We start from the raw sequence: 24,776 nt of genomic DNA, 5'->3' as shown, positions 1-24,776 counted from the left end.
AAGCCGGGAAACGTCGAGCCGCAAACGCTCAGCCGGCAGCACTAATGGCAAGTTTATTCATTAAATGTGATTGCAACGGTTCAAGCACACTACCAAAAAGAACCTTATGTTAAGGAAAATGTTTACAATTTTGAAAACTTCTAATTAATATTCGGCTAAATAAGTGAAAACGTCCATGGTCGTTTACTATTTTGATTTAAAAACTTCATCAGAACTTATGTCTCATAGCTATGGAGGGTGTTGATTTCATTCATTTTTTGTCATTTTAATCCGCTTCGAGGATTTTTAGTAACCTAAGTACGAATAATCGTTTTAAAAGGTCTGCCAAATACATACTCCATTTTTTCTTGGTTTTTTTTAGTATCAAAATGTCAATTTTTAATCATATTTCTGGTTGGCTGCGTTTTTTTATAGATAATACTGTACATAATGACAAAATGTCCTTGAAAAATGCTAGTAGTTGAAAAAAATATATGTTCTAAATAAAAAAAAAATGGCACCAGATAACCTTTTCATTACTTTAAAGACAATAAAATGTTGAACGGAAATGTGTAAGTATTACAAACAAAATTTAAATAATGAAAAAACTGTTCTTTTTTTTCTATCAGTCATTTATCAAATATTAGTTAGTCAATGCACTCATTAAAGTAACTAGTAAGTAGTACTATTAATTAATTTCAATGCCTAATTATTCAAAATAAAGTTGAATGATAATCTAAAATTAATTAATTATATGTTCAACGCAAAATTGTTAAGATATCGTTCTTACAACGATGCTATTTTCATTTTTTTCAGTTTTTACAGTATTACTTTTTAGAGATTGATATGGTTGAATCGATCCAAAAGTTTCGAGCACCAATTATCCATTAGGATTTGCGTTTCCTTTAAAGTATCTGAATAATCAATCACTTATTATTCCAGTTATTTTATGAGGAATTTTTTTTTTTTTTTGACAGAATGGTTTTGTAAGTTAAATCCATCTTTTTAGTTTATAATAATAACTACCAATTGTATTCTATATTTAATCTTTGAGTCTAAATGTATTGTCTAAATGTATTGTAAATCTAATTTGTAAAGAATAATTGATTTTTTTCTTGGCATTATCCAACACAAATGGAATTGGCCAGCCAAATCCACCGTTGTAACATATCTCTAACCATCGCTATTTCTTTATTCACGCCATACATCTCCGTGTCTTTATTTATCAGATCCACCCACTTCTTTTTTAGATAACCTCTACCCCGAAATCCTTCTACTATAATCCCTTTAACTTATATTTATATTTTCACTCTTCCTGATTGCTACTCGGCCAAACCATCTCAAACGTTTTTTTTTTCATTTGTCTGCTATTGGCGCAAAATCAAAACTTACACTTGAATCCTCAAGACTGAATAAAAAATTTTAAGAAAATCAATACTTGATCTTTTTTCAATCAATAAATTACATATTAGTAAATTTAATCTATAGCCTCAGTATATGTATGCGTACGGCATAGGAGAAAAGAAATTGCTCTCTGCGATCGATTCGGCTAAACATTTTTTTCCGCCAAAGTAGACGAATAATTTAAGCAATAAGGTACGTCTTAATTCCATTTTCATAACATTCTTCTCCATGACCCATTTTTACATCGTTTTACAATAAATGAAATATCCCAACATTTCAGTTTTTAGTGTCTTCGATAACACGACGCTTTCAACGCAACATCTTGTGTAAACTTTTGTAGGTAATGTGTAATACATACTTTCTGCATTGCGTTATTCTTTTGTTACATTTTTTTTTATAAATATATAAATTGGACGTACTTCAAAATTTTCCTTGAAAAAAAATGACGCACCATTAGTAAACATAGGCCATTGTCTCCCTTATTAAATTATATATATATATATATATATATATATATATATATATATATATATATATAAAGTAATAACGTAATTATTTAGCAACTTTGAATAACTGCTTGGCTATAATTTATACTTAATATTATTGCACTTTTTTTACTATACCCGCAAAAAGTAAAAATTGTTTATTGACTACCGAACTTCTTTTTTCGTATAAAATACTATATATAGATAATACTGAAGTGAATAATCACGACACTAACAGCTCGAGTATTCGAAAAAGTTTTAACAAAACTTTTTTTCTTACCTGTATATAAATAAAAACTAATAGTTTATCATATAGTATAAAATCGGCTGGGAAAGTTTTCTCTAAAAAAAAAATACACAAATACGTTTTCAAGTTAAACCTCTGTTATACCTACTTATAAAACTACTCTACAAAAAAAAAAGATTTGAGCTTATACATATTTGTTTTTATTTTATTTTAATACACAGTTATAAACTGTAAAAATTACATAAACTTTAATTAAATAATCATAATATTTGAGTAATATTTACCCACAAAGAATGTTTACAGTGGAAACAGCAAAACAAATACCTATATAAATGATATATATGTATATACTTATATATAAATATAGATGTATATATTATGTATGTACATATCTGTCATCTATAAAGTTTTGTTACTCTTTGTAGCGTGTTAACGCTGTATTACATTTTAATAATCGTTTGTTTGCATTACTAAATATTATATACATGAAACTTTAACGTTTTTTAACAAGATTTGATAGGTATTGGTTACACAGCGTAATGTAGTTTTCGAACTTTCTGTTTTGTTAGCTAATTTCATAACTGTACAATCAAACGATAACAGATTGTTATGGTTTTGAATAATGACGATTCACGTCTTGCGGTAAAAGTTGAAAGTAATCACGAACGAACCATTAACCTTACTCGGAAAATAAGTATACCTTTTGTACATTATATCGTTTTTAAGTAATCACTAACTTATGTATACCTCCTAGCAAGTAACAAGTAACAATTTATAACTATATTATAACTTATCAATACAATTATCATGTATACTACTAAAAAGTTTTTAAAAACTAACATAGTACTCATCTATACTATCTTCTTTATTGTTTTGCTTGTTTAATCCGTAAAATATCTATAATACTATTAATCCTTGTTTAAAATAAAATGTAACATCCCAATCAATTGTCCAATGGTTAAATACTGATGTAGGATAAATGTTAATTACTTAAACTTTAATAATTATAAAAAAAAAATTAATTTTTAATTAATATTTCAATGCGGAATAAACGAATGGGATATAAAAAAACCTGAAAAAAAAAAAATGATAAAAACTATTTCTTTTTGTACTTTTTCTTATTGACGATAAGCTGTAAAGTAAAGCGTAAGGCTAAAGTTTTTAGATAAAATATTGCAAATGGTCGCTGAAATATGGCCTAATAAAACAAAAATAATTTGAAAAAAAAATTCCCCAATAGTAATTCAAACCTATACACTTCTATTTTAGTATTAAATTAGTTTAATGTTAATGTAAAAAAAATACTTTACGTAACTCTTTTCAAAAATAGAGTGTGTGAAGTCCTATTTAGCTTAAAAAAAGATTCTAATTTCGATGGGATACTTATATATAATACCTAGATACTGCTATATTATGATAATTTACCGTTGAGATTTGGGATACGCTAACAAGTATTTATGATCTGTATAAAACGGAAGAAAATTTACGATGCGGGTAAAAGCTCGGTGTCACGGTATTCTAAACAACTACTGGTGGATTGGGAGTCGGCCAAGTATTGACTGGATATTTAAATGCCACGTTACTTGTACGCGATTTCCGGTGTACGAGAAAATGATAAGTGCAATCGTCGGTTAAATATTTAATAGTAACATGTAAAAACATACATTAGGTTATAATGTATTATTGTATATTGTGTCATTTATTGTAAAAGTAGTGTAACTCTAAATTTTAAAAATATACATATTTTTGCCTAAAAGTGTTACATTTTTCATTATAAAAGAGAAACCACTCCTGACTCCAATAAATGCACAAATAAACAAAAAAAAATATAAATCACTGAGTGAATATTTGTATGTCTTTCCTACAGATTAATTTACAAAAAGGTCGTTCTTCAAAATTCAATTACAAGGAGATAATTCACTTATACAATGAACGACACATATCGATAATTTTGTTCTAGTTTGGAGAATAATAATGATTCAGTATGGTACTTTCCAATACAAGTGTGTTAGATTCATAAGTAATGCGGCTAAATAAACACAAAATCGCCTATGTTGTAGTGGTCAAAGAGGACAAGTTGAGGAAATATGCTGCTGACAAATATGAGCACAATGACAATATGAAATATTATATATTCGTATACTGTATTATTTTGTAGATCGGCAAAGCTCATGAACACTTGTTCGCGTGTTCTGATGAAATGGGATTAGTTGGTTAATCCCACCAAAACTATCACGCACAGCGTGGCTAACAATAATAATATTACTTGTGTTATTGGACTTGCTTGACATGGATAATTTGTAGTTTTTAATTTTTTTTTTTTTTAGAACATCGGTATGAGAAAGATCAAAAAACTAGGATGATTAAATTTATTTCTTACAAATCCATTTACTAAAAGAAGAATATTACCTAAAATTAAGGCAGTTAATATTTTGCAATGAATGAATTAGTTTACACTGTTCAAAATAAAATAAAACCGATATTAATTTATTTTAAAGAATCTTGCTGCGTCTTATGGGCTTCCAGGTAGTACACAATAGGCTTTGTTTGGACAAATATACAAAAGTTTAAAATAAGAACCAACTGAACGCGAAAGATCCTTTTGTTATTTTTCTGTCTGGCTACAAAATTATGACCAAATTATGAACTTGAACTTGAGATGAAAATTCCCAAGTATAGGTAATTGATATGCTTTTATCCTTCAAACAGTATTTATTCAAATATCGGAGTACCTTTTCCGCTTTTATTGGGTTTGAAATAGCCTAGCAAAAACCAAAGTACATTTTTGTCGTTGCATTCAACCTTGACCTTTTTACGGTGATTTAAGGTTTTCATTCGGAAATAGTTGATTAGTTCAATTTGTTCACAAACACACTTCTTGGAACTCGAAACGATTTGTACACCGGATTTCTTCTTGGTAAGGTTAAGTCTTTATGTGAGTAAAGACATTTATTTTTATTATATGTTATAAAACGTATAAAGTGAGTTTTGGAACATAATGTTATTTTCGAATGCCTTACATGCTTGATGCTTGTAACGTACATATACCTATTGACTATTGTAAAAAAATAAATGCTATTATACTTATTACTCAAACAGTAATAATTTTCTTAAACTCAGCATTTTCATTTGTTATTCACGATCGATTCAATAACCGTCTTATCTAATTTTATATAATTTCTGTAAAACATTTTAGTTAAAATAGTTTAAATTACTTTGTCAAAAAAAAAAAAAAATAGAAAATGTATGTTAAAATACCATTAAAACTGGAATGTAGATAAACCAATTGTACTGGTATTTGGAATGTAAATGTATGCAACATTTTCTACTAGACATAATACTGTTACAATCATAAAACTAATAGTCGACAAGGCTGATTTATTTCAATAATATTTTCAGAATCCATTAATTATACGAAATAATACCAATATATTATATATATTGTTTAAATTGAATCGCGGGGTCATCAGTATTTTTGAACATATAGATCTGATAATGTATTTTAATGTAATTCAGGTGTATTTCATCCAACGCATTGAGGAGAATATTTTTAAATGGATTCTGATAAATAAAGAAAAATTATAAACTTTTTGTATATTTCTATTATTAACAATATTTGAAACTTTATAATGCATTGTAATTTTGGTGTCGATTTACTAATTAATATAACATGTACATAACATATATAAGTAATTTCTCAAAGCCATATGCGTTAACTAAATAAAATGTATTGAATTTCCTTTCACTTAGTAAGCTGTAGTGCACTGCATCAATTTTAGTAACTCGGACCACAAATAAATAATTACAAGTGTGTACATATTGGACCAAACAAAACCGGCTGTAACCATACGCACACACCCTATGTTTCTGGACGCAATTCCGGTAATGGGAAACAAAATTAATATTAAAATAATAGACCCCTATATTGTTCTGCGAGTGGTATTAAAATTGAAAGCAATATCGTTAATGGCATTAAATGTGTTTTATAAACTGCGTAATAATTTATTTTCCTAAGAATAACTGCCAAAAACTGTTTCGCGTTTTGCTAATGCGATAATATAACGTATAAAAACTATAACAATAAAACCAAACAATTTTACGAACAAGTGAAGTATTTCGAAAACAGGTTCAATTAACCAATGTATACGCTTTATAAATTAACTATATTCCTTTTAATTTTCATTAATTATTTCTTGTAAGTTCCGTGTTATTATCTATTAGGCTTGATGGATAAATGTATAATGTTTTTTTTTCAAATTATGACTTAAACTAAATTCGGAAAATCCATCTAGACAACATAATTTTACTCCGATAACATTTGCTATCATACTACATTAATCGGCTTCACCGATTTTAATGAGGTTTTTTCCAATTTGTAGCTTGAATGTCGAGAAGTGCTTTAGGCTGTTTGAATTTTGCACATCTCATTCGCTCGCCCTTTAATACCACTCCCTTCACGACCATAAAAAAGGATTCCGCTTTGTTATCGGAATTTGCGATCATGATGCTACGATAAGATAAACACTTTTTTACTACTTGAAAACTCAAAAGTGGATTGCGAAGCAGTCGGTAACATTTTATGACATCTTTTAAAAAATACGAAATGATGTTAAAGCAAACCTTGTGTACTTGCTAGTATAATTTTTAGTAACGGTCATGATAATGCTTTCCCATAAATAATCACAATATGCAATAATTATAATAATATATACTTGTAACAGTTTAATAATATGTATAGTATATTTATATATAAATGTTTTGCAGGTAGATTCTGTTACTGTACAGTTACTTGACATTTTTTTTATTATTGTAAAATGAGCCGAATGACATTGATTTTGCGCTATAATAAATATTAAATAACAACAAATAACATGATACGAACAAATATATTTCTAAATATTAAATATATATATATATATATATATATATATTATATTAGCACTAGGCAAAGCACTTAAGCAACACTCGTGATATATCACATTATAATAAGAATAAAATATTTTTAAAAATCGACGCTGCTGTCTTATTTTTTGTGGTTTTTTTTTTTTAATATTTATTTCATTCTTACTACTTACTAGCACTCTCACTAGGTATTTCAGTATTATTTTAAAATTAAAAAAATTAAATGTAAAGCTTATTATATTAGGGTAGGAATAACGTAGGCCATAGTCACAATATGTGTTCACACGTGTACAGGAATGAAAACTATTCGCGAAAAAATATATTAAAAAACCAAATTTAAATTACCAAAGGTAGAAAGGTTTTTTTACAAAAGTGTGTTGTGCGTGGATAACAAAATAATAAAACGTATTATTATATAATAATATGTAATGTCGTTAAGAAATAATTTACCTTGTAATCCTTTTTTCATAATATGACCTACATTATAATAAAGCTGCGCGTATATAATACAGCATAATATACGATTCCAAAGATATATATGATAATAGTATGTACCTGCCTACACAATACGCGAAAACGGACCATACCCACTATAATTTTATACTAGCACTACACTTCATAAATATTAAAATTCGTACCGTCCTTTTTTTATTATATACTTTTTCGAACTTACACGATTTCATTGTAATAATCCATTGTTGTTTCCAGATCGTTTGCGGCATAACCGGGCTCGTGATGGGCATGGTAGCAATAATAGAAGAAAAAGGAAAAATGAACCTAGGCTTGGCAATACCAGCCGGAATACTAACGGTCATGGCTGCAGGTGCGTAGAATGTATAAAATAATATATTATTTTATTCACGATGGAATCAAAAAAAAAGAAGAGAGTAGATAATATACAACCTTGATAGGTATAACTTGTAGTGTATGAAAACCCAAATCAGTATAATACAACTTTATTGAAATACGTTGAGCGCGATATCGATGTTAGTACTTAAGGTTATACCGGTAGCTGTACTGCAGTCTTTTATACATAATACCTTTAATCGATTTACAATCTACAACTAAAACATTAAGAATAAGTCCACAGTAGGCTTATTTGTTTAAACGTTTTAAATATTTAATACTATTCTTTTACAATATTGCGCTAGAGAGAGTATATTTATTTGAGAAAAACAAATTTTACATTGTATTATCTTAAAAATCTAACAACTAGTTTTTTATAATAATATAAGGTTGGTAAAAAATATACAAACGTCTTTAATTTTATAAATATTGATAGAATAATACGTTTTTAAGACAAAAAGGGTCTCAAACTTCATTGAACCATTTATATGAGAAAACGATAAATAAAAGGATGAACTGTTAAATGTGCACATAAAGGGCAGTTACTTTTGAAACTGTAAAATAATTAATTGATATTAATTTCTATTTTGTTAGATTTGGTAAAATGCCAATGGCAATATAACCGATAATACAAATGAAATAAGTATACATATATAGGCATGGGTATCAGCGTAGTCAATAGTTATATCCGTGACTATATTTTATATTATAATACTTTACGATATTAAACATACTTCATCACTCCTTTCTTGCTCTCCTTATCCTCTAAATGATGGCATTTAGAGAGGTCAACTACCCTAGTTCTCAACATCCACTTAATCCGATCTGCCACTCATCCGGGCTTTTAAATCGGCCGTTCTTATAATATTATTCTCAATTACACTCAGCATTTATTTTTAGGTCTTCGTCTACTTCTCTTCCCTTTAACGTTCATTCGTTGTTCGAGTAAAGTTTTAAAAATTTCTTAGGTCGATTTCCATAAAAGGCACAAAACTAAAGAAAAATGTTCGGATTTCTTATCATTATTTAATGCGATCAGTTTTTTCTTACTGCATCTATTCTTTATAAAAAAAAAGCTAGGAGTTTGATACCTTATACTCAAATTTAAGAAAACCAAATGGTTATCATTTTAAGTAAACTTTATGTTTCATAATTTTACTAGGTGTTTGAAGCTATTCATTTCAAAAACCATTGGAACGAATCTATCATATGTATTCATTCACTAATCCATATTATATATGTGTATGGAGATTATCAATCAGAAGTCGTGTACGTTTAGAACTTAAATAGTAATGACACTAAGCGGTACACACTCAATGGTTAAAAAAAACATCATGACTTTTTATCCAAAATTGAAAAAGTTCATCTACAAAAATATATAGATTTTTCGTTATTTATAAAATACTAGGTTTTTTAAAATTATTTTTAAAACCAATTTTGTTAAATAGAATACCTTGTACCGCTATCATCTTTCTCCGTATTAATTTAGTCGAATCAAGTTGATCAACAACTTTGTAAACTAATTGCTAACTAGTTTAATTTATTTTAAACATTGTATGAACTGTATTAATGGGCCATGTAAGTTAATACTTATGAATTATAATGAATAGAGTTAGACAAGCAAATTTTTTAAATTCTATTAATTCTTTATTTAAAGAGGATTTCCGTTACGCTTATAATACCAAGGGTAGACTTGAGAGTATTTGTGGTTTAAGCTGGGGATTTTCCATAAAAGCTCTATAATGAAAGAGACGTATAGAGTCGACACAACACTAATTCTACAGTTGCCAGCCAGATGGAAACATTTCATCGCTAAATTATTACATTATAAGACTAGTCGACTCAATAAGAAATTTCCACCGAATCAGTGGGTACTAGGCTTTTCACTCAAATAACAACACTTCAACATTTTGCCTGAAAACGTGATGAATATTTGAAACAGTTGTTACAGTTAATTTAACCGGGTTCATTCCCTATGAAAATTATATCAATGGTGTTCTACTGATTAAGTTGTTTTTTTGTAAATTTGAGTTAAACGGTATGCAAATTTAACGGCCAATACATCTTACATAATTGGTTAACATTGAGTATGATTTATACACATGTATGTATCTTAGGTACTATATATTTATATGATGAATAATATCAACCATAATAGTATAGTGGGATTATAGTATTTTATTAAAATATTATTATAATAAATTATTACTTAAAATTAAACCGATTTAAAATTTAACATTTGGCTATTTTTAGAGAGTTTTCCACTTTTTAAATACCGCAGCGTAAATATAGGATTTTTAATCTATAAAGATTCCATCTTAGTTTGGTACCTACTACTTTTTTTTTAATTGAGGTTCTCTTCAAGATTTCTAGATAAGGCGAAACGTTATTAAACGAAAATAAATTTTGGACTTCTCATCGAAGATAAACATTGTTTACCTGAAAAAGACTTAACAAAAAATACGCCGTTTTTAATTTAATTACTTAAATAATTGTAATCAAGTTTTGTTGTACGTGATGACTGATGACACAGTATACCTCTCATTATTCTGTTTTTATAGGCTTTTAGTTTGCTTTATGCTTTAAAAAAGGCTTGAGAATTTAATTTGCTTGTTTTTTTTTAGTTCATTCTTTTTTAATTATCTTTAATTAACTTAAACGTTAAAAATCAACGTTGGTTCCTCCGAAAGTTTAAATACTATAATTTAGTTTATCGTGAATTATGTATCATAAATGGTAAAAATATAGTCAGAAAAAACTTCATCTTTTAAAGTTAATTTTGATATAATTAAGTTAAGCAAGTATATACAACTTGTATTATTTAAGTGAATATTATACGCTAAAATTTCTTTAGGCAATTTCTTAAACGGTTTTATTTAGTTTTAAATTAAATTTGTTTACATTACATAGGTTTCGGATAAACAGATTTAATCTTTGTATGTTTAGTAATTTAAAAAATCCCCACAATTGGTTTATTTCGTAAAATAATAAACTGGTTGAGAAATAAGTAAATGAATGACTGAACTTGGATACAAAGTTGAGAAGGTAATATATAGTCTGAGTAAAGTGGACCATACCATGATAAAATTGTTTTACAAATTGCAAAAATGTAATACAATTATAATTTAAAAACTTTAATTAGCGGCACACTTAATAGGTTATCAAACTTTGTTGAGTAGTGCACAATATATCTTTTTTTTTATCGTTTCTTTAAACTAATCTTAACCAATAAACCCGAAATGACTACTTGAAATATATATAAGAACACCTAAGACAGAATTGAACACCAGCCAGTATATTTTGTTTACGTCGTATTTACATTATTTAGGCTTAGTTGAAAATTGTTTGATATTTTGTATTTATTTTATAAATTGGGATGCTCATGTTGTTCTGCGAATTTTATCTTCATTTTATGTAAATTTATAAAAACACCATTTGTAAACTACTTAGCAAAAATTCAGATAGCTAGACTTTTCATTATTACACAATATTATATAAATATAATTGTACATAAATCATACATAGAGTTTATTATAATTTTGTGGAATACAGCTTAATGGAATAGGACCACTAATGTTACTTTAAAATTATAACTGTGGCAAGTTAAATTCAAATGTATCAAACATTATCATAAAGTTTTTAGGTTTTTAATTCACATAAGCAATTTTATTAATAAAAGCACTATACAAGCGAAAAATGGTCACTTATTTTATGACGATAATGGTGCTTATATATTGTTTATTATTTACAAAAATACAAGTATTAATTTACGAATTGTACCAGAAATATATTACTTTAATAGAAAACTAAGGTTTGTTAAATGTTAATGCTTAAATTATTTTAAAATCGTATTATGGTATTTCAACTATTGTATAGGTACAGAAATATTTATTTAAAAGCCCTTTGTAATCCTTTTTGCATTCCAGTATGTTTTAATAAAAAATATAGCATCAGTTACTTTTGCACTAAGCCACATAAATATTGATCTGTTAAGCGAATAGTAAATAACGGACACTCGGATATTTATGGCTTATTTTGGGTTAAATTAAGCTTAAATTCTCAAAAGGGAATCGTTTATCAGTGATCCTTTGTTTACCGACTTACAAAACATTCAAATCAAACCCAACTGTCAAGGTTGACAATAAACATAAAATATCAAAACAAACAAATTAGTAATTGTTAAATTTATTTTATTGTATATAATAACAATATACATAACAAAAATATCTATAATAATGTAAATATCTGTAATAATGTGGCTTGGAGCAAGAAGGGCCAATGTCACTTTTTGCAACTTTCGGAAAATGAGCTTTGAAGTTTTTATTTTCCATTAAGCTCTATGTTAATTTTTTTATCAAACTCTTCATGAGTAATTCATTTTTTGGTTTTAGAGTGTGATTTTTTCACAGTATATAAAGAATGATTCAAATTTTGCAATTAGCGGACTAACTCGTTTATGCACAAAATTAACATTGGCACTTCTTGCTCCAAGCCACAGAAATATATATAGGTACACTAAGAAGTATAAAAACTAGTACTTCTATTTATAAATTAAAGATTATCCCAAGAAAAGCCTAGTAATTTAATAAGTTTGATTTGAACATATATTTTTAAAAAACAATAATAATGGTAATGACAAAATGTATGGAAAAATAACTAAAAAGTATAGTAAAATATAAAATATGGTTGAATATAATCTAGAATAATGAAACAACAACAAGTTATTGTGTAAAAAATCAATATAGCTGGACTCGGAAAACAGATTTTAAGCAACAAAGTGGTATGGCGAGAAGAAGACTAATGGCGTTTAACTAACTGCCTCGGTAGTAATAATAATTATAATAGTAAATTGAAAATAGACAACAACAAGCAATGAGCGAAATAATATTATTTTATTTCGGTAAGCAAAAGTAACAATAATAATTATAATTTGCAAATACAAAACAATGCATCAAATTCAATAAACGAGAATAACATAAACCAGAAAACCTAATGGACTAATGTATTATTATAAATATCTAGGCTAGCGAAAATTAGTAGAAAATATAATAACGAACATAAAAAATATGTATGAAAAATACAACTAGTTTTTAATAACACATACAAAAATTAACGTTAGTAATAATTGAAAACCCCAAGTTTTATTTTTTTCTTTAACTATTAATTACATTAAATATATAGTTTTCTGTTTAACAAATAAAGTAGTAAATAGCTATAACTAATTTTATTGTATCCTTGTAATCCAAATGTAATTAAACCTGTGACCCAATAGCCTCAGATGCTGCGGGTATTAATAATAAAAAATAAAAATAAATAAATAAAGTATGAAAACTAAAGCGGTGTATAAAAAAATATAACTAAAAACGAATCAATTTATAAAATATGTATTTATAATACTTTTTTTTTCTCCTTTATTTTAGACATTTTTACAATACTTATACTTATTTTAATAATTAGTAATTGTCCGTCAATGTCCGGATCGTAATGAATGCTATTCTTTTCTTTAACTATTTGACACTATGACAGAATCAACCTAAAAATATTATTTTTATTATTATTATTTTTTTTTAATAAGCATTCTATAGAATGCTAAAATACTCGTTGTGGTAGTAAAACAAATTAGTATAGGTACTGTAAATAAATGTCAACTTAATAGCGGTTTGACACTGAATGAGTTTGATATAAATTGCAGGAATTCTTAATTTGCAGCATTTTTTTTTGTCGTAATTTTTGTAATTATTATAAAATAATAATTTAATAAAAAAATGTATTGTGTTTTTAACATAATTTATCGTGTTTATTTTTTTTCCTATTTATATTTAATTATGTACTCGAATAAAATTAATAGGTGTATAATAAATTTGTATTTTTTTACATCTTAACTAACTTTAGTTGTTTAGAAATATACTTACAAGTTATATAGTCGGTTCTCCTTTTAAAACAAAACGCTATTTTATCGGACGCCATGTAAGAAAACAATGTCAAGACAACTGCGATCAAAATAACAGTCGAAAAATAAACTGGAAAAAAAACAAACAAGATTATTGTGTTTTATAGAAAAGAAGAAACAATAATTTATATGCGAGTTCAGCCATTTTCTGGAAATCATAAATGTATTCCCTTTTTCCTAGTGCATAGTAAGGAAACTAATAAAAGCTATCTATATATACCCAATACGATTGTGTATTATGTATTCTAATATTTTTTATTATATAATTATGTTACATTACTTGTAATAATAGTAAACGTTTTCTATCGATAGATCCATAAATTTCGCTTCGAAACATTTTTCTTGAAAGTAATTTTTGTTTGTTTTTTTTCAAATTTATAACCACCTCTAAACAACAGCTATAGTAACCGCCCCGACCCCATTGTAGTGTATTTTTATCGAACAGACTCGTTTTTATAAAAAAAAAATCCTATTTCTTTTGTCAGGACCAAACTTTTGGAGAAAAAAAACACATATTTCTATTTTCTACTTCGGTGCGGTTAATAGGGCAATAAGGACATGTTTTATATAATAATGATTTTTGACAGAAGAATTTCGAGCATTTTTCAATATCATTTGGTGTTTTACTTACACCATAGTTCTAAAAAGTCACTGGCGTGTTCGGGAAAACATTCGAAATCCCTGTCCACTGACAAGACGGGAGTCAGCACATCTATAAAGGTATGCAAATCACAGTCCACTGCATCGCAACCGGGCACGTGCAGCAAATACGGTCGGCGTTGTGTGTCATTCCGGTAGGATACCTGCAAAACAAAAAACACTTCCTTTTTGACAGTTTACGGTTAAAAAAATTGATTACAGACACAATTGCTGCAATAATTACGAGCCTAGCAAATAGTATTCGAACACGTGCACGCAATTCGGACGATTCCAGACGGTATTTAATTGAATATTATCGTTATGTTATTATATAAATGAACCGCCGTGGGTGTATATCGGGAAATTCGTAGGTAAATAATCTAATAACCCGAAATTCGACGTCTGTTTGATTCGATTTGGAAACTTGAGCCCGAGAGGGCTCTTTTGAAATTAAAATTTACCGTTCAAACACCAACCGCGAGAATCCGCGTGTACGGTCAAAATAGAGAGAGGTACAAATCCCTCGAGTCGTTTATTATTGTCACGCACGACACGTATAACACAAATGGCACAATAGATTTTTATTATTACCGGACGACACCCGATAGAGACATTATAGTCTACCTACCTTCCTAATCTTCTTTGTGGCGACAGCCGACAGCCAAAGAAATATAATATATCGATACATTTCTAGTCTCTAACCTATAAGCCTAGTCGATTTAAAACATTTTCGATTACCACCTATGATACAAATACAGGGTGATACATTAAGGATAAGACACTAATTTTCTCTTAAAATAATTAAAATTTTTAAGTTTTCCCCTTTAGTTTATGTTGTTTTACAATAATAGGCAACAATCAATTTTTTATCTTATTTAGTATTTTCTAGAGCTCTGACAACTTTTGAAATTTAATTCATAACATATACATATTTTATTAAATTTTTAAATTAAGAATAATTCGCTGACATTTTTTACTGGTCGATAACCAGTTTTGATTAAATGGTATTAGAGTTATTTAAGCTTATAATTTAGAACGGTAGGAAGGGTGGAGTGTAGAGTTATTTTTATCTGTGCACATTACTCAATTGCACTCCAACTCCCGTTCTAAATTTTAAACTTTACTAACTTTAAAACCATTATTAAAAACTGTATATCGATCCGACAAAATTTCAATAAATTATTCTTAATTTATAAAGTTAATTCAATTTATACGCTACTATTTAAGTTTCAAAAGTTGATATAGCTCTAAAAAATACTAAAAACTGGAAATACTTAGTCATTTTATATAATATATTATAAAATTACATAAACAAAAGCGGGTTAAAAAAGAAAAACTACAAAATTTTAATTATTTTAAGAGAAATTTAGTTTCTGTCTTGTGTCTTATCCTTAATAAATCACCCTGTTTATTCCCGTCAATTTGCAAACAAAATTATTAAGAAAACAGAAATTTCCAAGTTAAACCTCTACGTTGTCGGGTCTGTGATTACAGCTAATTGGATAAACGCTATAGTATATATTTTAGCTAAGACATGCTCGTTAGGGTTTATGCAACGCATGCGAGATTGTACACCAGGTCATACATTAACAATACTAATAAGGATTTATTAGAATAATATGCCCATAAACTCGAGTGTAGTGTAAGCTGATAACTGTAGCGGTCCGCTGGCTCGATTCAAAACGATTATTTTTAATATTATTGTACAGAATGTGACTGTGACATTTCAGTTGAAATTGCCAAAAATAAAAAAGAATCATAAAAACAAATTTAAATTTCAACCTGATCTGAAAATTTTCCTTTTTTTAAAAAGATTAATTTAAGTTTATTAACGTACGTTTTTTTTTTTTAATACAAAACTCATAGTTTTTAAAAATAAAAAGCGACAGAGACATCTATATGAAATGTTTGGATATGAACTCACTGATTAAGTACTTTTAGACTAGAACAGAAGCGTAAAAAGTTAACATTTTTTTTATGCATTATAACTAAAAAGTAATAACTTTAAAATGCTTAAAAACAAATAGTAGGTAATCTAACAATAAAGAAAATGAAACACTATATACCTAACACTACTTATGTTTGCTAAAATTTGTATGGTTTATGGAGCTGTTGTTATTTTTACTTTTGGTGCACTTGCATTATAATAGCTATATAATAAAATTTTCATAATTTAAACAAATATATACTTACAATGACGACATAATTGTAATTCGAGTTGCGCCTTAGTTCTATCATGACACATGCGGCGTATGGTACAAGTTGATGGTTATAGATGTTCATTGTGTTGAGTAAGCTTGCAATAATGAAGTCGTGATTCGAATAAACCCATAGTTTTCTATCCGGAGTCAACATACCGTTTGCCTTTTCATACATATGCGTCACGATTTCTTTAAGTAAAGGGCCTTCAAACAATATAACATTGGTGTTAGTTATAAATCCTGATTTATGTCATTACCGAAAGTTTATATTAATAAAAAAAAAAAACAAATTAAAAAAATCTAGGCAATTCTATTGGAACAATATACCAGAATAAAACACAGGTACAGACGTACAGTAGATAAGCCAATGTGTTACTCTTATCTATTGTGGAATACTATCGCGACCAGCTAACGGTTCGCACTGGAACAAGAATTATTAAACCTCATATTTGCCTCATTTATAAAATCCAATAAAAATCGAATATAAAATCTATTACGTTGTATATTATATAGTATAATATTCACCTATATCAAATACTTAACAAAATGTCTGAAAAACCAAACAACAAAATATATCACTAAAGTTCAAACACGCCCAATACCTCATAATTTGTCTTAAAATTATTGACATAACAAATATAATATTTGTTGATATAACTAGAACACTGCACTTAACGTTAAACTCTATTAATTTGTATTTTTGTAACTGTCAACAAAATTATAATAATAAGAACAGTACAATAATGTGTTCATATAAATAGTCAGTAAATTGTTGCTACAGATTTTAAAAATCCATTTTATTTTTCGATAAATTAAATCAACATTTACTCAGAAGCTATTTTCTAAACATTTGAACGGATCATTAATCTTTCTTAAAGTGGACAAATAACAAATTTTATAGCCGGTCTTTTAGCTTTTAAGAGTCTATAGCAAATTTTGTTTTAAAAAAAAACTCGACACAAATAACGATAAATATAAGACTCGGTTGAAGCTGGTTTTAATTTTCCGTTATTTCATAATACAATATAAAATATATCAAAACCAATAACATAGTTTACTTACCCGATCTTAGCTTTTTCAACACAGTATTATATGTACTCAATTCGAAATTTTTGATAACAATTGTCTCCAATGGCTCTGGATAAATTTGTTTAGTCCATTCTGGCAGTGTATAGTTGTATAAAGACTAAATTAATAAAAAAAAAACCTTAGTTGATAATATAATGTTAGTACCATTGTTTAAAAAAAAGAAATATCACAAATTATAAAGTTTTAATTAATCGTCCAATCATTTGGAAAACTTAATTTCTAAACTAACGATTACAACAAAATTTAGTTCTCTGATTTACACTCTTCGTTTGTATTTATTATTTTTTAATCGGTTCCATTTTAACAGTATATTTCCATATTATCGATAATAATATTATAATATAATGTTTAAAGTCAAGATAACCGTTTATTTTTAAACTGTAGTATTAAGAACAAATAATAATTAGTTTAATACGATCAAAATATTTAATCTTTTGTTGTCCCTGTATAATATATCTGTGTATATAAAATAAAAAATGGTGTGTTGTGGTTATATTATGTTAACAACAGACGACAGACGTATATTATGAACGTCAAAAACGTAAAACGCACAAACCACCCACGTGTTATTATATTATAATACACCAGCGCACATTTACCTCTATTAAAAGTGCATCGTACAGCATGTTGGTGATGTTGGATTCTACAAAATTTGTATACAACAAAAGTCCCGATTTTTGTCTGATGTACTGGAAAACGCCATCGTATTGACGATAAAACTTATGTAGATCAACATCGTTATGTAGCTTTAGCATTTCTTCGTCGTACCTGGGACAAGAATCCAGAGAATACAGCTAAAAACAAAATCAAACTATTCATATCACTCTTACAAACAACAGTCGCTTATTTTTTGGTAAATGTAAACGTACAGTTTTCACGTGTACCTAACCATTGGACGTAAAATTCCCCTACGGTCCAAAAATAAAAAGATAGTATATTTAAAATAGAGTGAACATTTTATGAAACTGTTAAGGGCCAAAAAAAGGCACATCTTTGTAAAATTAATACATTGTCAGCTTCATATGTAGAAGACAAAATAATTTTTAAACGTTTTCACGCTATAAAAATATTAATTTTACACTTTAATGTCTGGACTTGCATATTACTATAATATGATAGCTCAAGATTTTGTTGAATCGAACAATAGTACTCGAGTTAGCGCACTGACGTTTCGTTTACATATCATACTTACCTAAGTCCAAACCTTCATTTTACAAAACGTTAACTTGTTTTTATAATCTAAAAGGTTTTATAATCGTTTATTGGGAAAAAAAACACTAGTTATCACAATGCCTGTTTTGTTTTATTATTATTTTGTGTAAAATTAAGTATTGCAATTATTCTAATTTTTGTACGTTATATCTTTACGACTATTCTGTATTCAAAAATAGATTGAAATAAGTTTTACATTATAAATTAACTATACTTTCAAGTTCCTACGGCTTTAGTTATCGGAGAAAAAAATTATAATTTTTAATGACATGTTTTTTTTTTTTAATTTACAAAAATCTGTAAAATAGTATATTATTATGTGTCATTTTTAAAAAATAAAAAGTTGAGTGTAAAATTGATTATATAATGATAGTATTTGTGATGTAATTGATGAAATAACCAGTTGTATCTATATGTTCTTTATACCTACGTTAAACAATAGATTCCACTAGGTATACTTTAAAGACTAGACTTTAAACCTTGACTTAAAGATCGTATTTAGATCCCAGTTATTTTCCAGTTCTTTAAGTTTCATCATTTGTCTCGACTTTTGACATGTATTTTTTTTTGAATGCCGTTGAATCATACTTAACTATGTAAATAAATATGTTAATTCGCATTGACCGTTTGGACTGAGTTTAATGACTGCTTAATTACGCTGCTAATAATATAATATTATCAAACATTTCGGTATCGATCAATGCCTGCCTGGAGCCATTGAGCGATTTAAAAAAATATCTGCTATTTTAATCGACAAGAAGTGTCGAGGTCACATGAATCATTTGCGCTCCTGATTTACTAAAATTGTTTCTAGCTTTGAATTTATCAGCACTAATACACATAGACATTGTCTACGCATATTCAGTTAGTACTATATTGATGAAATGTAAAAATACAATTTTATAAAAATTTTCAATTTGGCCAATTTTGATAACAATTCCTGAAATAAAGACTTTTTATACCATCAATAACAAACCGGTCATAATATATTTTATTCCAAAACAATTTATTTTTCGAAGATATTATTCGAGTACTGTGTAAGTAACAATTGTAAAAATAAACTCCAATATATTTTGAAATTACTTTTTTTTTTATGATCGCTGAAACTGAAATTGTTTTTAAACTTTCGGCGCAAATGAAATTTAAACTTTCACGAAGTAATGTAAAATGTAATCTGTCTTTTATTTTTATATCTAATAACTAGTTTCGATTGAACGCGACGCTATATATATACTATTTTATACAGTAATGATTTTGTATAATAGAATAACATCTCACAAGAGTAACGCTATATTATTATGGTAATAATGATATTCAAAACGTTTAAGTAAAGACTAACAATACCAAAAAAAAAAATCTCTTTACAAGTTTTCACTTATAAATATTTAGCAGATTTCACGCTAAATTAATTTTTAATTTATATTTAAATTTAAATTAGATTTATTTGCCTTTTTTTTGAAAAGGCACCGAACATTTAGAACAAATTTGGCATGGTCGTTTGTTGGTGTAAAAAATTGTTGTTTGCCGAATATATTATAATATACAAGTTATTGGTAAACTTGTTTTACGCACTTTATCCTGTCCCTCGGCTACTGTGTGCACGGGAACAATTTGACTAAAGTTTTCCGCTCGACCTTCTTGTCCTTGAATAGGCGGATACATGCCCTTCAGGTTTGCCAAGGCACTGACTATGGTCCTATCGACATCGGTACACCGCACGTATATGTCTTCGGGTGAATACCGGTCAGGTAGAAAATCGCTATAACGTTCTTTCAGCCATTTTCCCAATTCCAAATGTTGATTAATGCCGATCTAAACGGAGAAAAGATAAAAAGGTTACAAAAAGTAGTATTATGAAATAAACAAAATAATATCAATCTCAAATCTCAAACACCCGAAGGGGGAGTATTCTCTTATATATTCCTTGTTTAAACTTATGCATTTACTGAAACTTATACCTACTTGACTCGAGATGATTAAAATTGGTAAATCGCAATCGGAAAAAGAATTCTTTTCTTTTCTTAGAATAACTGATTTTGGTATTCTAATAGAATGTTTATTATCTTCGAATAACACAACGATAAATATTTATTTTATTTTGTACTTCAAACCAAAGTGTTAGTGTCTACTACAATCACACTATAATCTGTAATATTTAGACTTTGTTTTACTTGTAAATATGTGATTAACTAAATACGATGTTGTGATTAAAAAAAGCAAGATATCATATGTGTGACCATGTTGACCTTTAGGTTCTTTTTTTTATAAAATTCTAGTTTGAAAAATGTTCAAGGTTCTTGAAATTGAGAAACATCGAGAATATATTATAACTTTTTTAAAAATCCTGTCGTGGCCAAATCCATTCAACAGAACAAACATTAAAACACAAATATGAGTAAGCCGTAATCTCAAAACTAACGCCTTAAACAATATAGTTGCATTAAATATAGCCTTAAACTATATATAGTTACAGATTTTGTATTTTTAATTTTACATTTAAAATGCAACTCACATCAGTTAGTTGTCCGAAACCCATCGGCCAATACTTTTCGTCAGCCCAAATGTCATTTGCATAAGAACCATAAATCGCTCGATCTCCATGTCTGTAAATCTATAGTAAAACAAAAATATAATATAATTAAACCTTATGGGCTCGCACTAACGTCGGTATTAACTAAAAACATAATTAAAATAAGTGTTATACATAAATAACAAATCATTTACTGGATTTCGGGGTGATATCGATAAGCTAGTAAAAATGTAATTATTATCGATTACTCGACAAACCTATTTTACCCAAAAACCTTTAAGTCGGTCATCCGTTCCAAGATCAAAGCAATAAAACCGTAAACTTTCGCAATAACCATCGGAGGGGTTAGTGTTAACGGATCGCTTATTTTTAATTTGTTGTTAATTAAAAAGTTTAAATCCCGATTCTAAGAATTTTACACCAAATCTATCCAATGCCAAAAGATTAACTGGACTTACATAGTATCGTTGACACTACAATGTTACCGGATACACTATCAAATAAATTAACATTTCCTAATTTTAAATTTTATTCCGTGTTCATTGTGTTTATTACAAGACTAATATATTGTGTAGATTAATAAGTATCATCATTATCTTTTACGTGCTAATAATATTATATACAATCAATCTAAAATACTCGAGTTTAAAGGACTACCTTTAAATGCACAAACCCAAGTCCAGCAGTAATATTTTTTTAAATTATTGAACCTTCGAGGAATAATAACGCAAAAAAGAATTATCTCAACAAAAATAAACTGTTTTTAAGCAATAAAGAGTCTTGTAAATACTCATTTTATATATATTTATTTTAGATTAATTGAACGGTCGTAAAAATATAGACAACATAAAATATATCGACCGAGTTAAATGTTTTAACAATATTTAGCACATAACGCCCAAGTTGAAAAAAATGGGTTGACATATTAATCAATATTTAGGTCACAGAATATTTTATAAGTGAAAACTAGCATCGATAAATGTCGTCCAAACTCAAAGGGAAAATAAATTTGATTAATTGTGTGCAGCTTTTATGTGATCCATAGTACGAATATCTGCGTAACGTTTTGCATTTTTTCTGTTTTCATATTAATCGACGGAACTCGTTACGCTCAGCTTTCACGTTTAATTTTCCACGACAGAATAAAATATGTGAAAATGTTCTTTGTTTTATTTATATATTATGTAAAAACTATATGCTAAACACGTAAAAACGCCAATAACAGTCTTGTATAATGAAAACCACTAATCAGTTTGACTTTTTTTTACTAAAACCACAACTGTAACAATGTAAGCAACAAGTAAAGTTTAAATTTCGAAAGTTGAATTTGTTAAAAAAATTGAAACAAAATCCACGTATAAGCCACTGTTCTTAAACATCGGTCGAGTAAAGAGTGTATGAAGAAATTGTCAGCACAACATACGATATCTAGTATATATTAAGTAATGAAATGAAAATAGATGGCGATACTGCTTTGGGTTCGTACAATGAAAAGTTATAATAATACATCATAGATTTAATTGTCTCCAAACAAATATTTTGAATGTGATCAAAACAAAAACAATGGACGTGAATGGTCGTGAAGGTTGCGATAAATTTCTTACAGTTCTGGTAAGATTAATAACTATTATTATTATTTATCTTTCCATTCTTAAAGGACCATAAGTTCAGCGTTCGATACGAATTGCACACAAATTGGTTTTCAATTGAAAGAAATCCATATCCACATTTTCTAGAGGTAGCTTTTCCATTGGAGCAGGACTATTAAAACATGTATGCGTGCGACCGCTCTCAAATAAAAATAGGTAACAATTATGTACATTTTATTTACAAAAAAAAAAAAAATAGATAAATTCAAAATAATCAGAATACTTACCACGGAAGAAAACACGAGCTGTCCGTACTTGGATTCCAAAGGATCAAAACCCCAAACGTCAACAACACATAATCCTAATACTATCGAAACGAATTTATTCATTTTTGCGTGTTTAGCTAAACAGTTTTAAAATAATAGGCATATTAAAAAAAAAAAAATCTATAGTTATGACGAGAACATTCTATAAGTTTTGTAGATTGCAAACTAATAACTTGGCGATACAGTAGCGCAAGGCAGTCACTGTTGATAATGTGTGACAGCATTTCTATATAGGATGCCTTTATCACGCTGAACATTAGAGATATACATTTGTTGAACCCACGCCTATCTATTATCAGTTTGCTTTAGAATTTCAACGTTCATTTATACTATTTTCATCGGTACAGTTTCGTTTTAGATAACAACAAATAACAATAGAATTATGCCCGAAGTATCTTAAGCCACTAACCGTTGTCTTCAATTTTATAACATTGTATTCTCTAGTTAAAAAAAAAAAATCTTAGCCATAATTCCGATTCAATCCGGTTTCCGCTTATGGAATGTTAGTCAGGACAAATATTAACTAACGAAAAGATCAACCAATATTAAAAAGGCTAAGGGTACAAAGCGTTTTTCCCAACTTGCATACCTTGGTGAATTTCAATAGGCTTTTTGAGACCTTTTAATTTATTAATGTAAACATTAACCTAAAAACGACATCTACTAAATTGGTAAAGTATTGAGTTTACAAATAAAATGTACAACCCAAGGCGAGGCGTAAATAAAAACAATGAATTCTTTGGTTTTGTCGATGCCCAAAACACGTTAAAATTGTTTTCACTATTGTCTACAAAAATAACCAAATGAAAAATAAGTTTCCAGAAATGGGCAAAATATACAATTTTTCTTCGTTCCGTTTTACTTTTGCTAAAAAAAAAATAGATAAAATTTAAAAAAAAAACACTTATTAGGCACAATACCAGTGATGCGGATTTCCGCTTATACAACAAGCCAACTGCTATTATACTAGTCCAAAAGATACAATTTCGAGACCAAGGCAACAGTCAAAGTGGTCGATCAGAGATCAATAAAAAAATGTACTTATATATTCAAAACAACGACATATATTATCATCTAAATGCTATGGGAAATGGCTATATAATAATTATTTAAAATGGACGTTATAAACATACACTTAAACGCTGATTATTATAATTACATATTTACCAAACAAAGTGTGAATCGCAATAACTTGTTTTTTTTGTTATTATATCGTTGTCGTATAATTACTATTATCGTATACAACTTAATAACGATCATAATAATCAATATTAATATTATGCACAAAGAAAAAAATACCATGTTTTCAGTCTGTCTATCCGCTAACACCGATCACATTGACTCTATATAAATACATAAGTCTTGATTAAACTTAAA

At 27.8% G+C, this 24,776-nt stretch overlaps 2 protein-coding genes across 5 annotated transcripts in view; one reads left to right on the top strand and one right to left on the bottom strand.

The window, feature by feature from the left end:
• The window catches only part of LOC126840831 (uncharacterized), a 56,437-nt gene that overhangs the window by 27,798 nt on the left and 3,863 nt on the right, over positions 1-24,776 (top strand). Inside the window, exon 3 of the mRNA XM_050576794.1 lies at positions 7,726-7,840. Coding sequence (XP_050432751.1) covers positions 7,726-7,840 — 115 coding nt within the window. The remainder of the gene's footprint in view (positions 1-7,725; positions 7,841-24,776) is intronic.
• On the bottom strand, positions 12,116-24,409 carry LOC126840830 (prostatic acid phosphatase-like). 4 transcript variants are annotated; one of them, XM_050576790.1, is made up of 10 exons: positions 24,320-24,409; positions 23,361-23,476; positions 21,467-21,565; positions 20,527-20,766; positions 18,342-18,536; positions 17,716-17,839; positions 16,646-16,857; positions 14,445-14,616; positions 13,776-13,883; positions 12,116-13,144 (listed from the first exon to the last, which is right to left on the bottom strand). In XM_050576790.1, the coding sequence occupies exons 2-10, from the start codon at positions 23,460-23,462 to the stop codon at positions 13,116-13,118; spliced, it is 1,281 nt and encodes a 426-aa protein (XP_050432747.1). In that variant the 5' UTR covers positions 23,463-23,476; positions 24,320-24,409; the 3' UTR covers positions 12,116-13,115. The 4 variants fall into 4 exon arrangements, with proteins under 4 accessions (XP_050432747.1, XP_050432748.1, XP_050432749.1 ...); XM_050576791.1 differs by lacking the exon at positions 24,320-24,409 and adding an exon at positions 24,105-24,263; XM_050576792.1 differs by lacking the exon at positions 24,320-24,409 and adding an exon at positions 23,989-24,011.

The sequence above is a fragment of the Adelges cooleyi genome, unplaced genomic scaffold (assembly GCF_023614345.1).
Source record: "Adelges cooleyi isolate 19-005CV unplaced genomic scaffold, UGA_ACOO_1.1 ACOO_flye_CR_arks_rails_tigmint_CR_PRNA_376, whole genome shotgun sequence".
Classification (NCBI taxonomy): Eukaryota; Metazoa; Arthropoda; class Insecta; order Hemiptera; family Adelgidae; genus Adelges; species Adelges cooleyi.
This window is presented reverse-complemented; position numbering and strand designations above follow the sequence as displayed.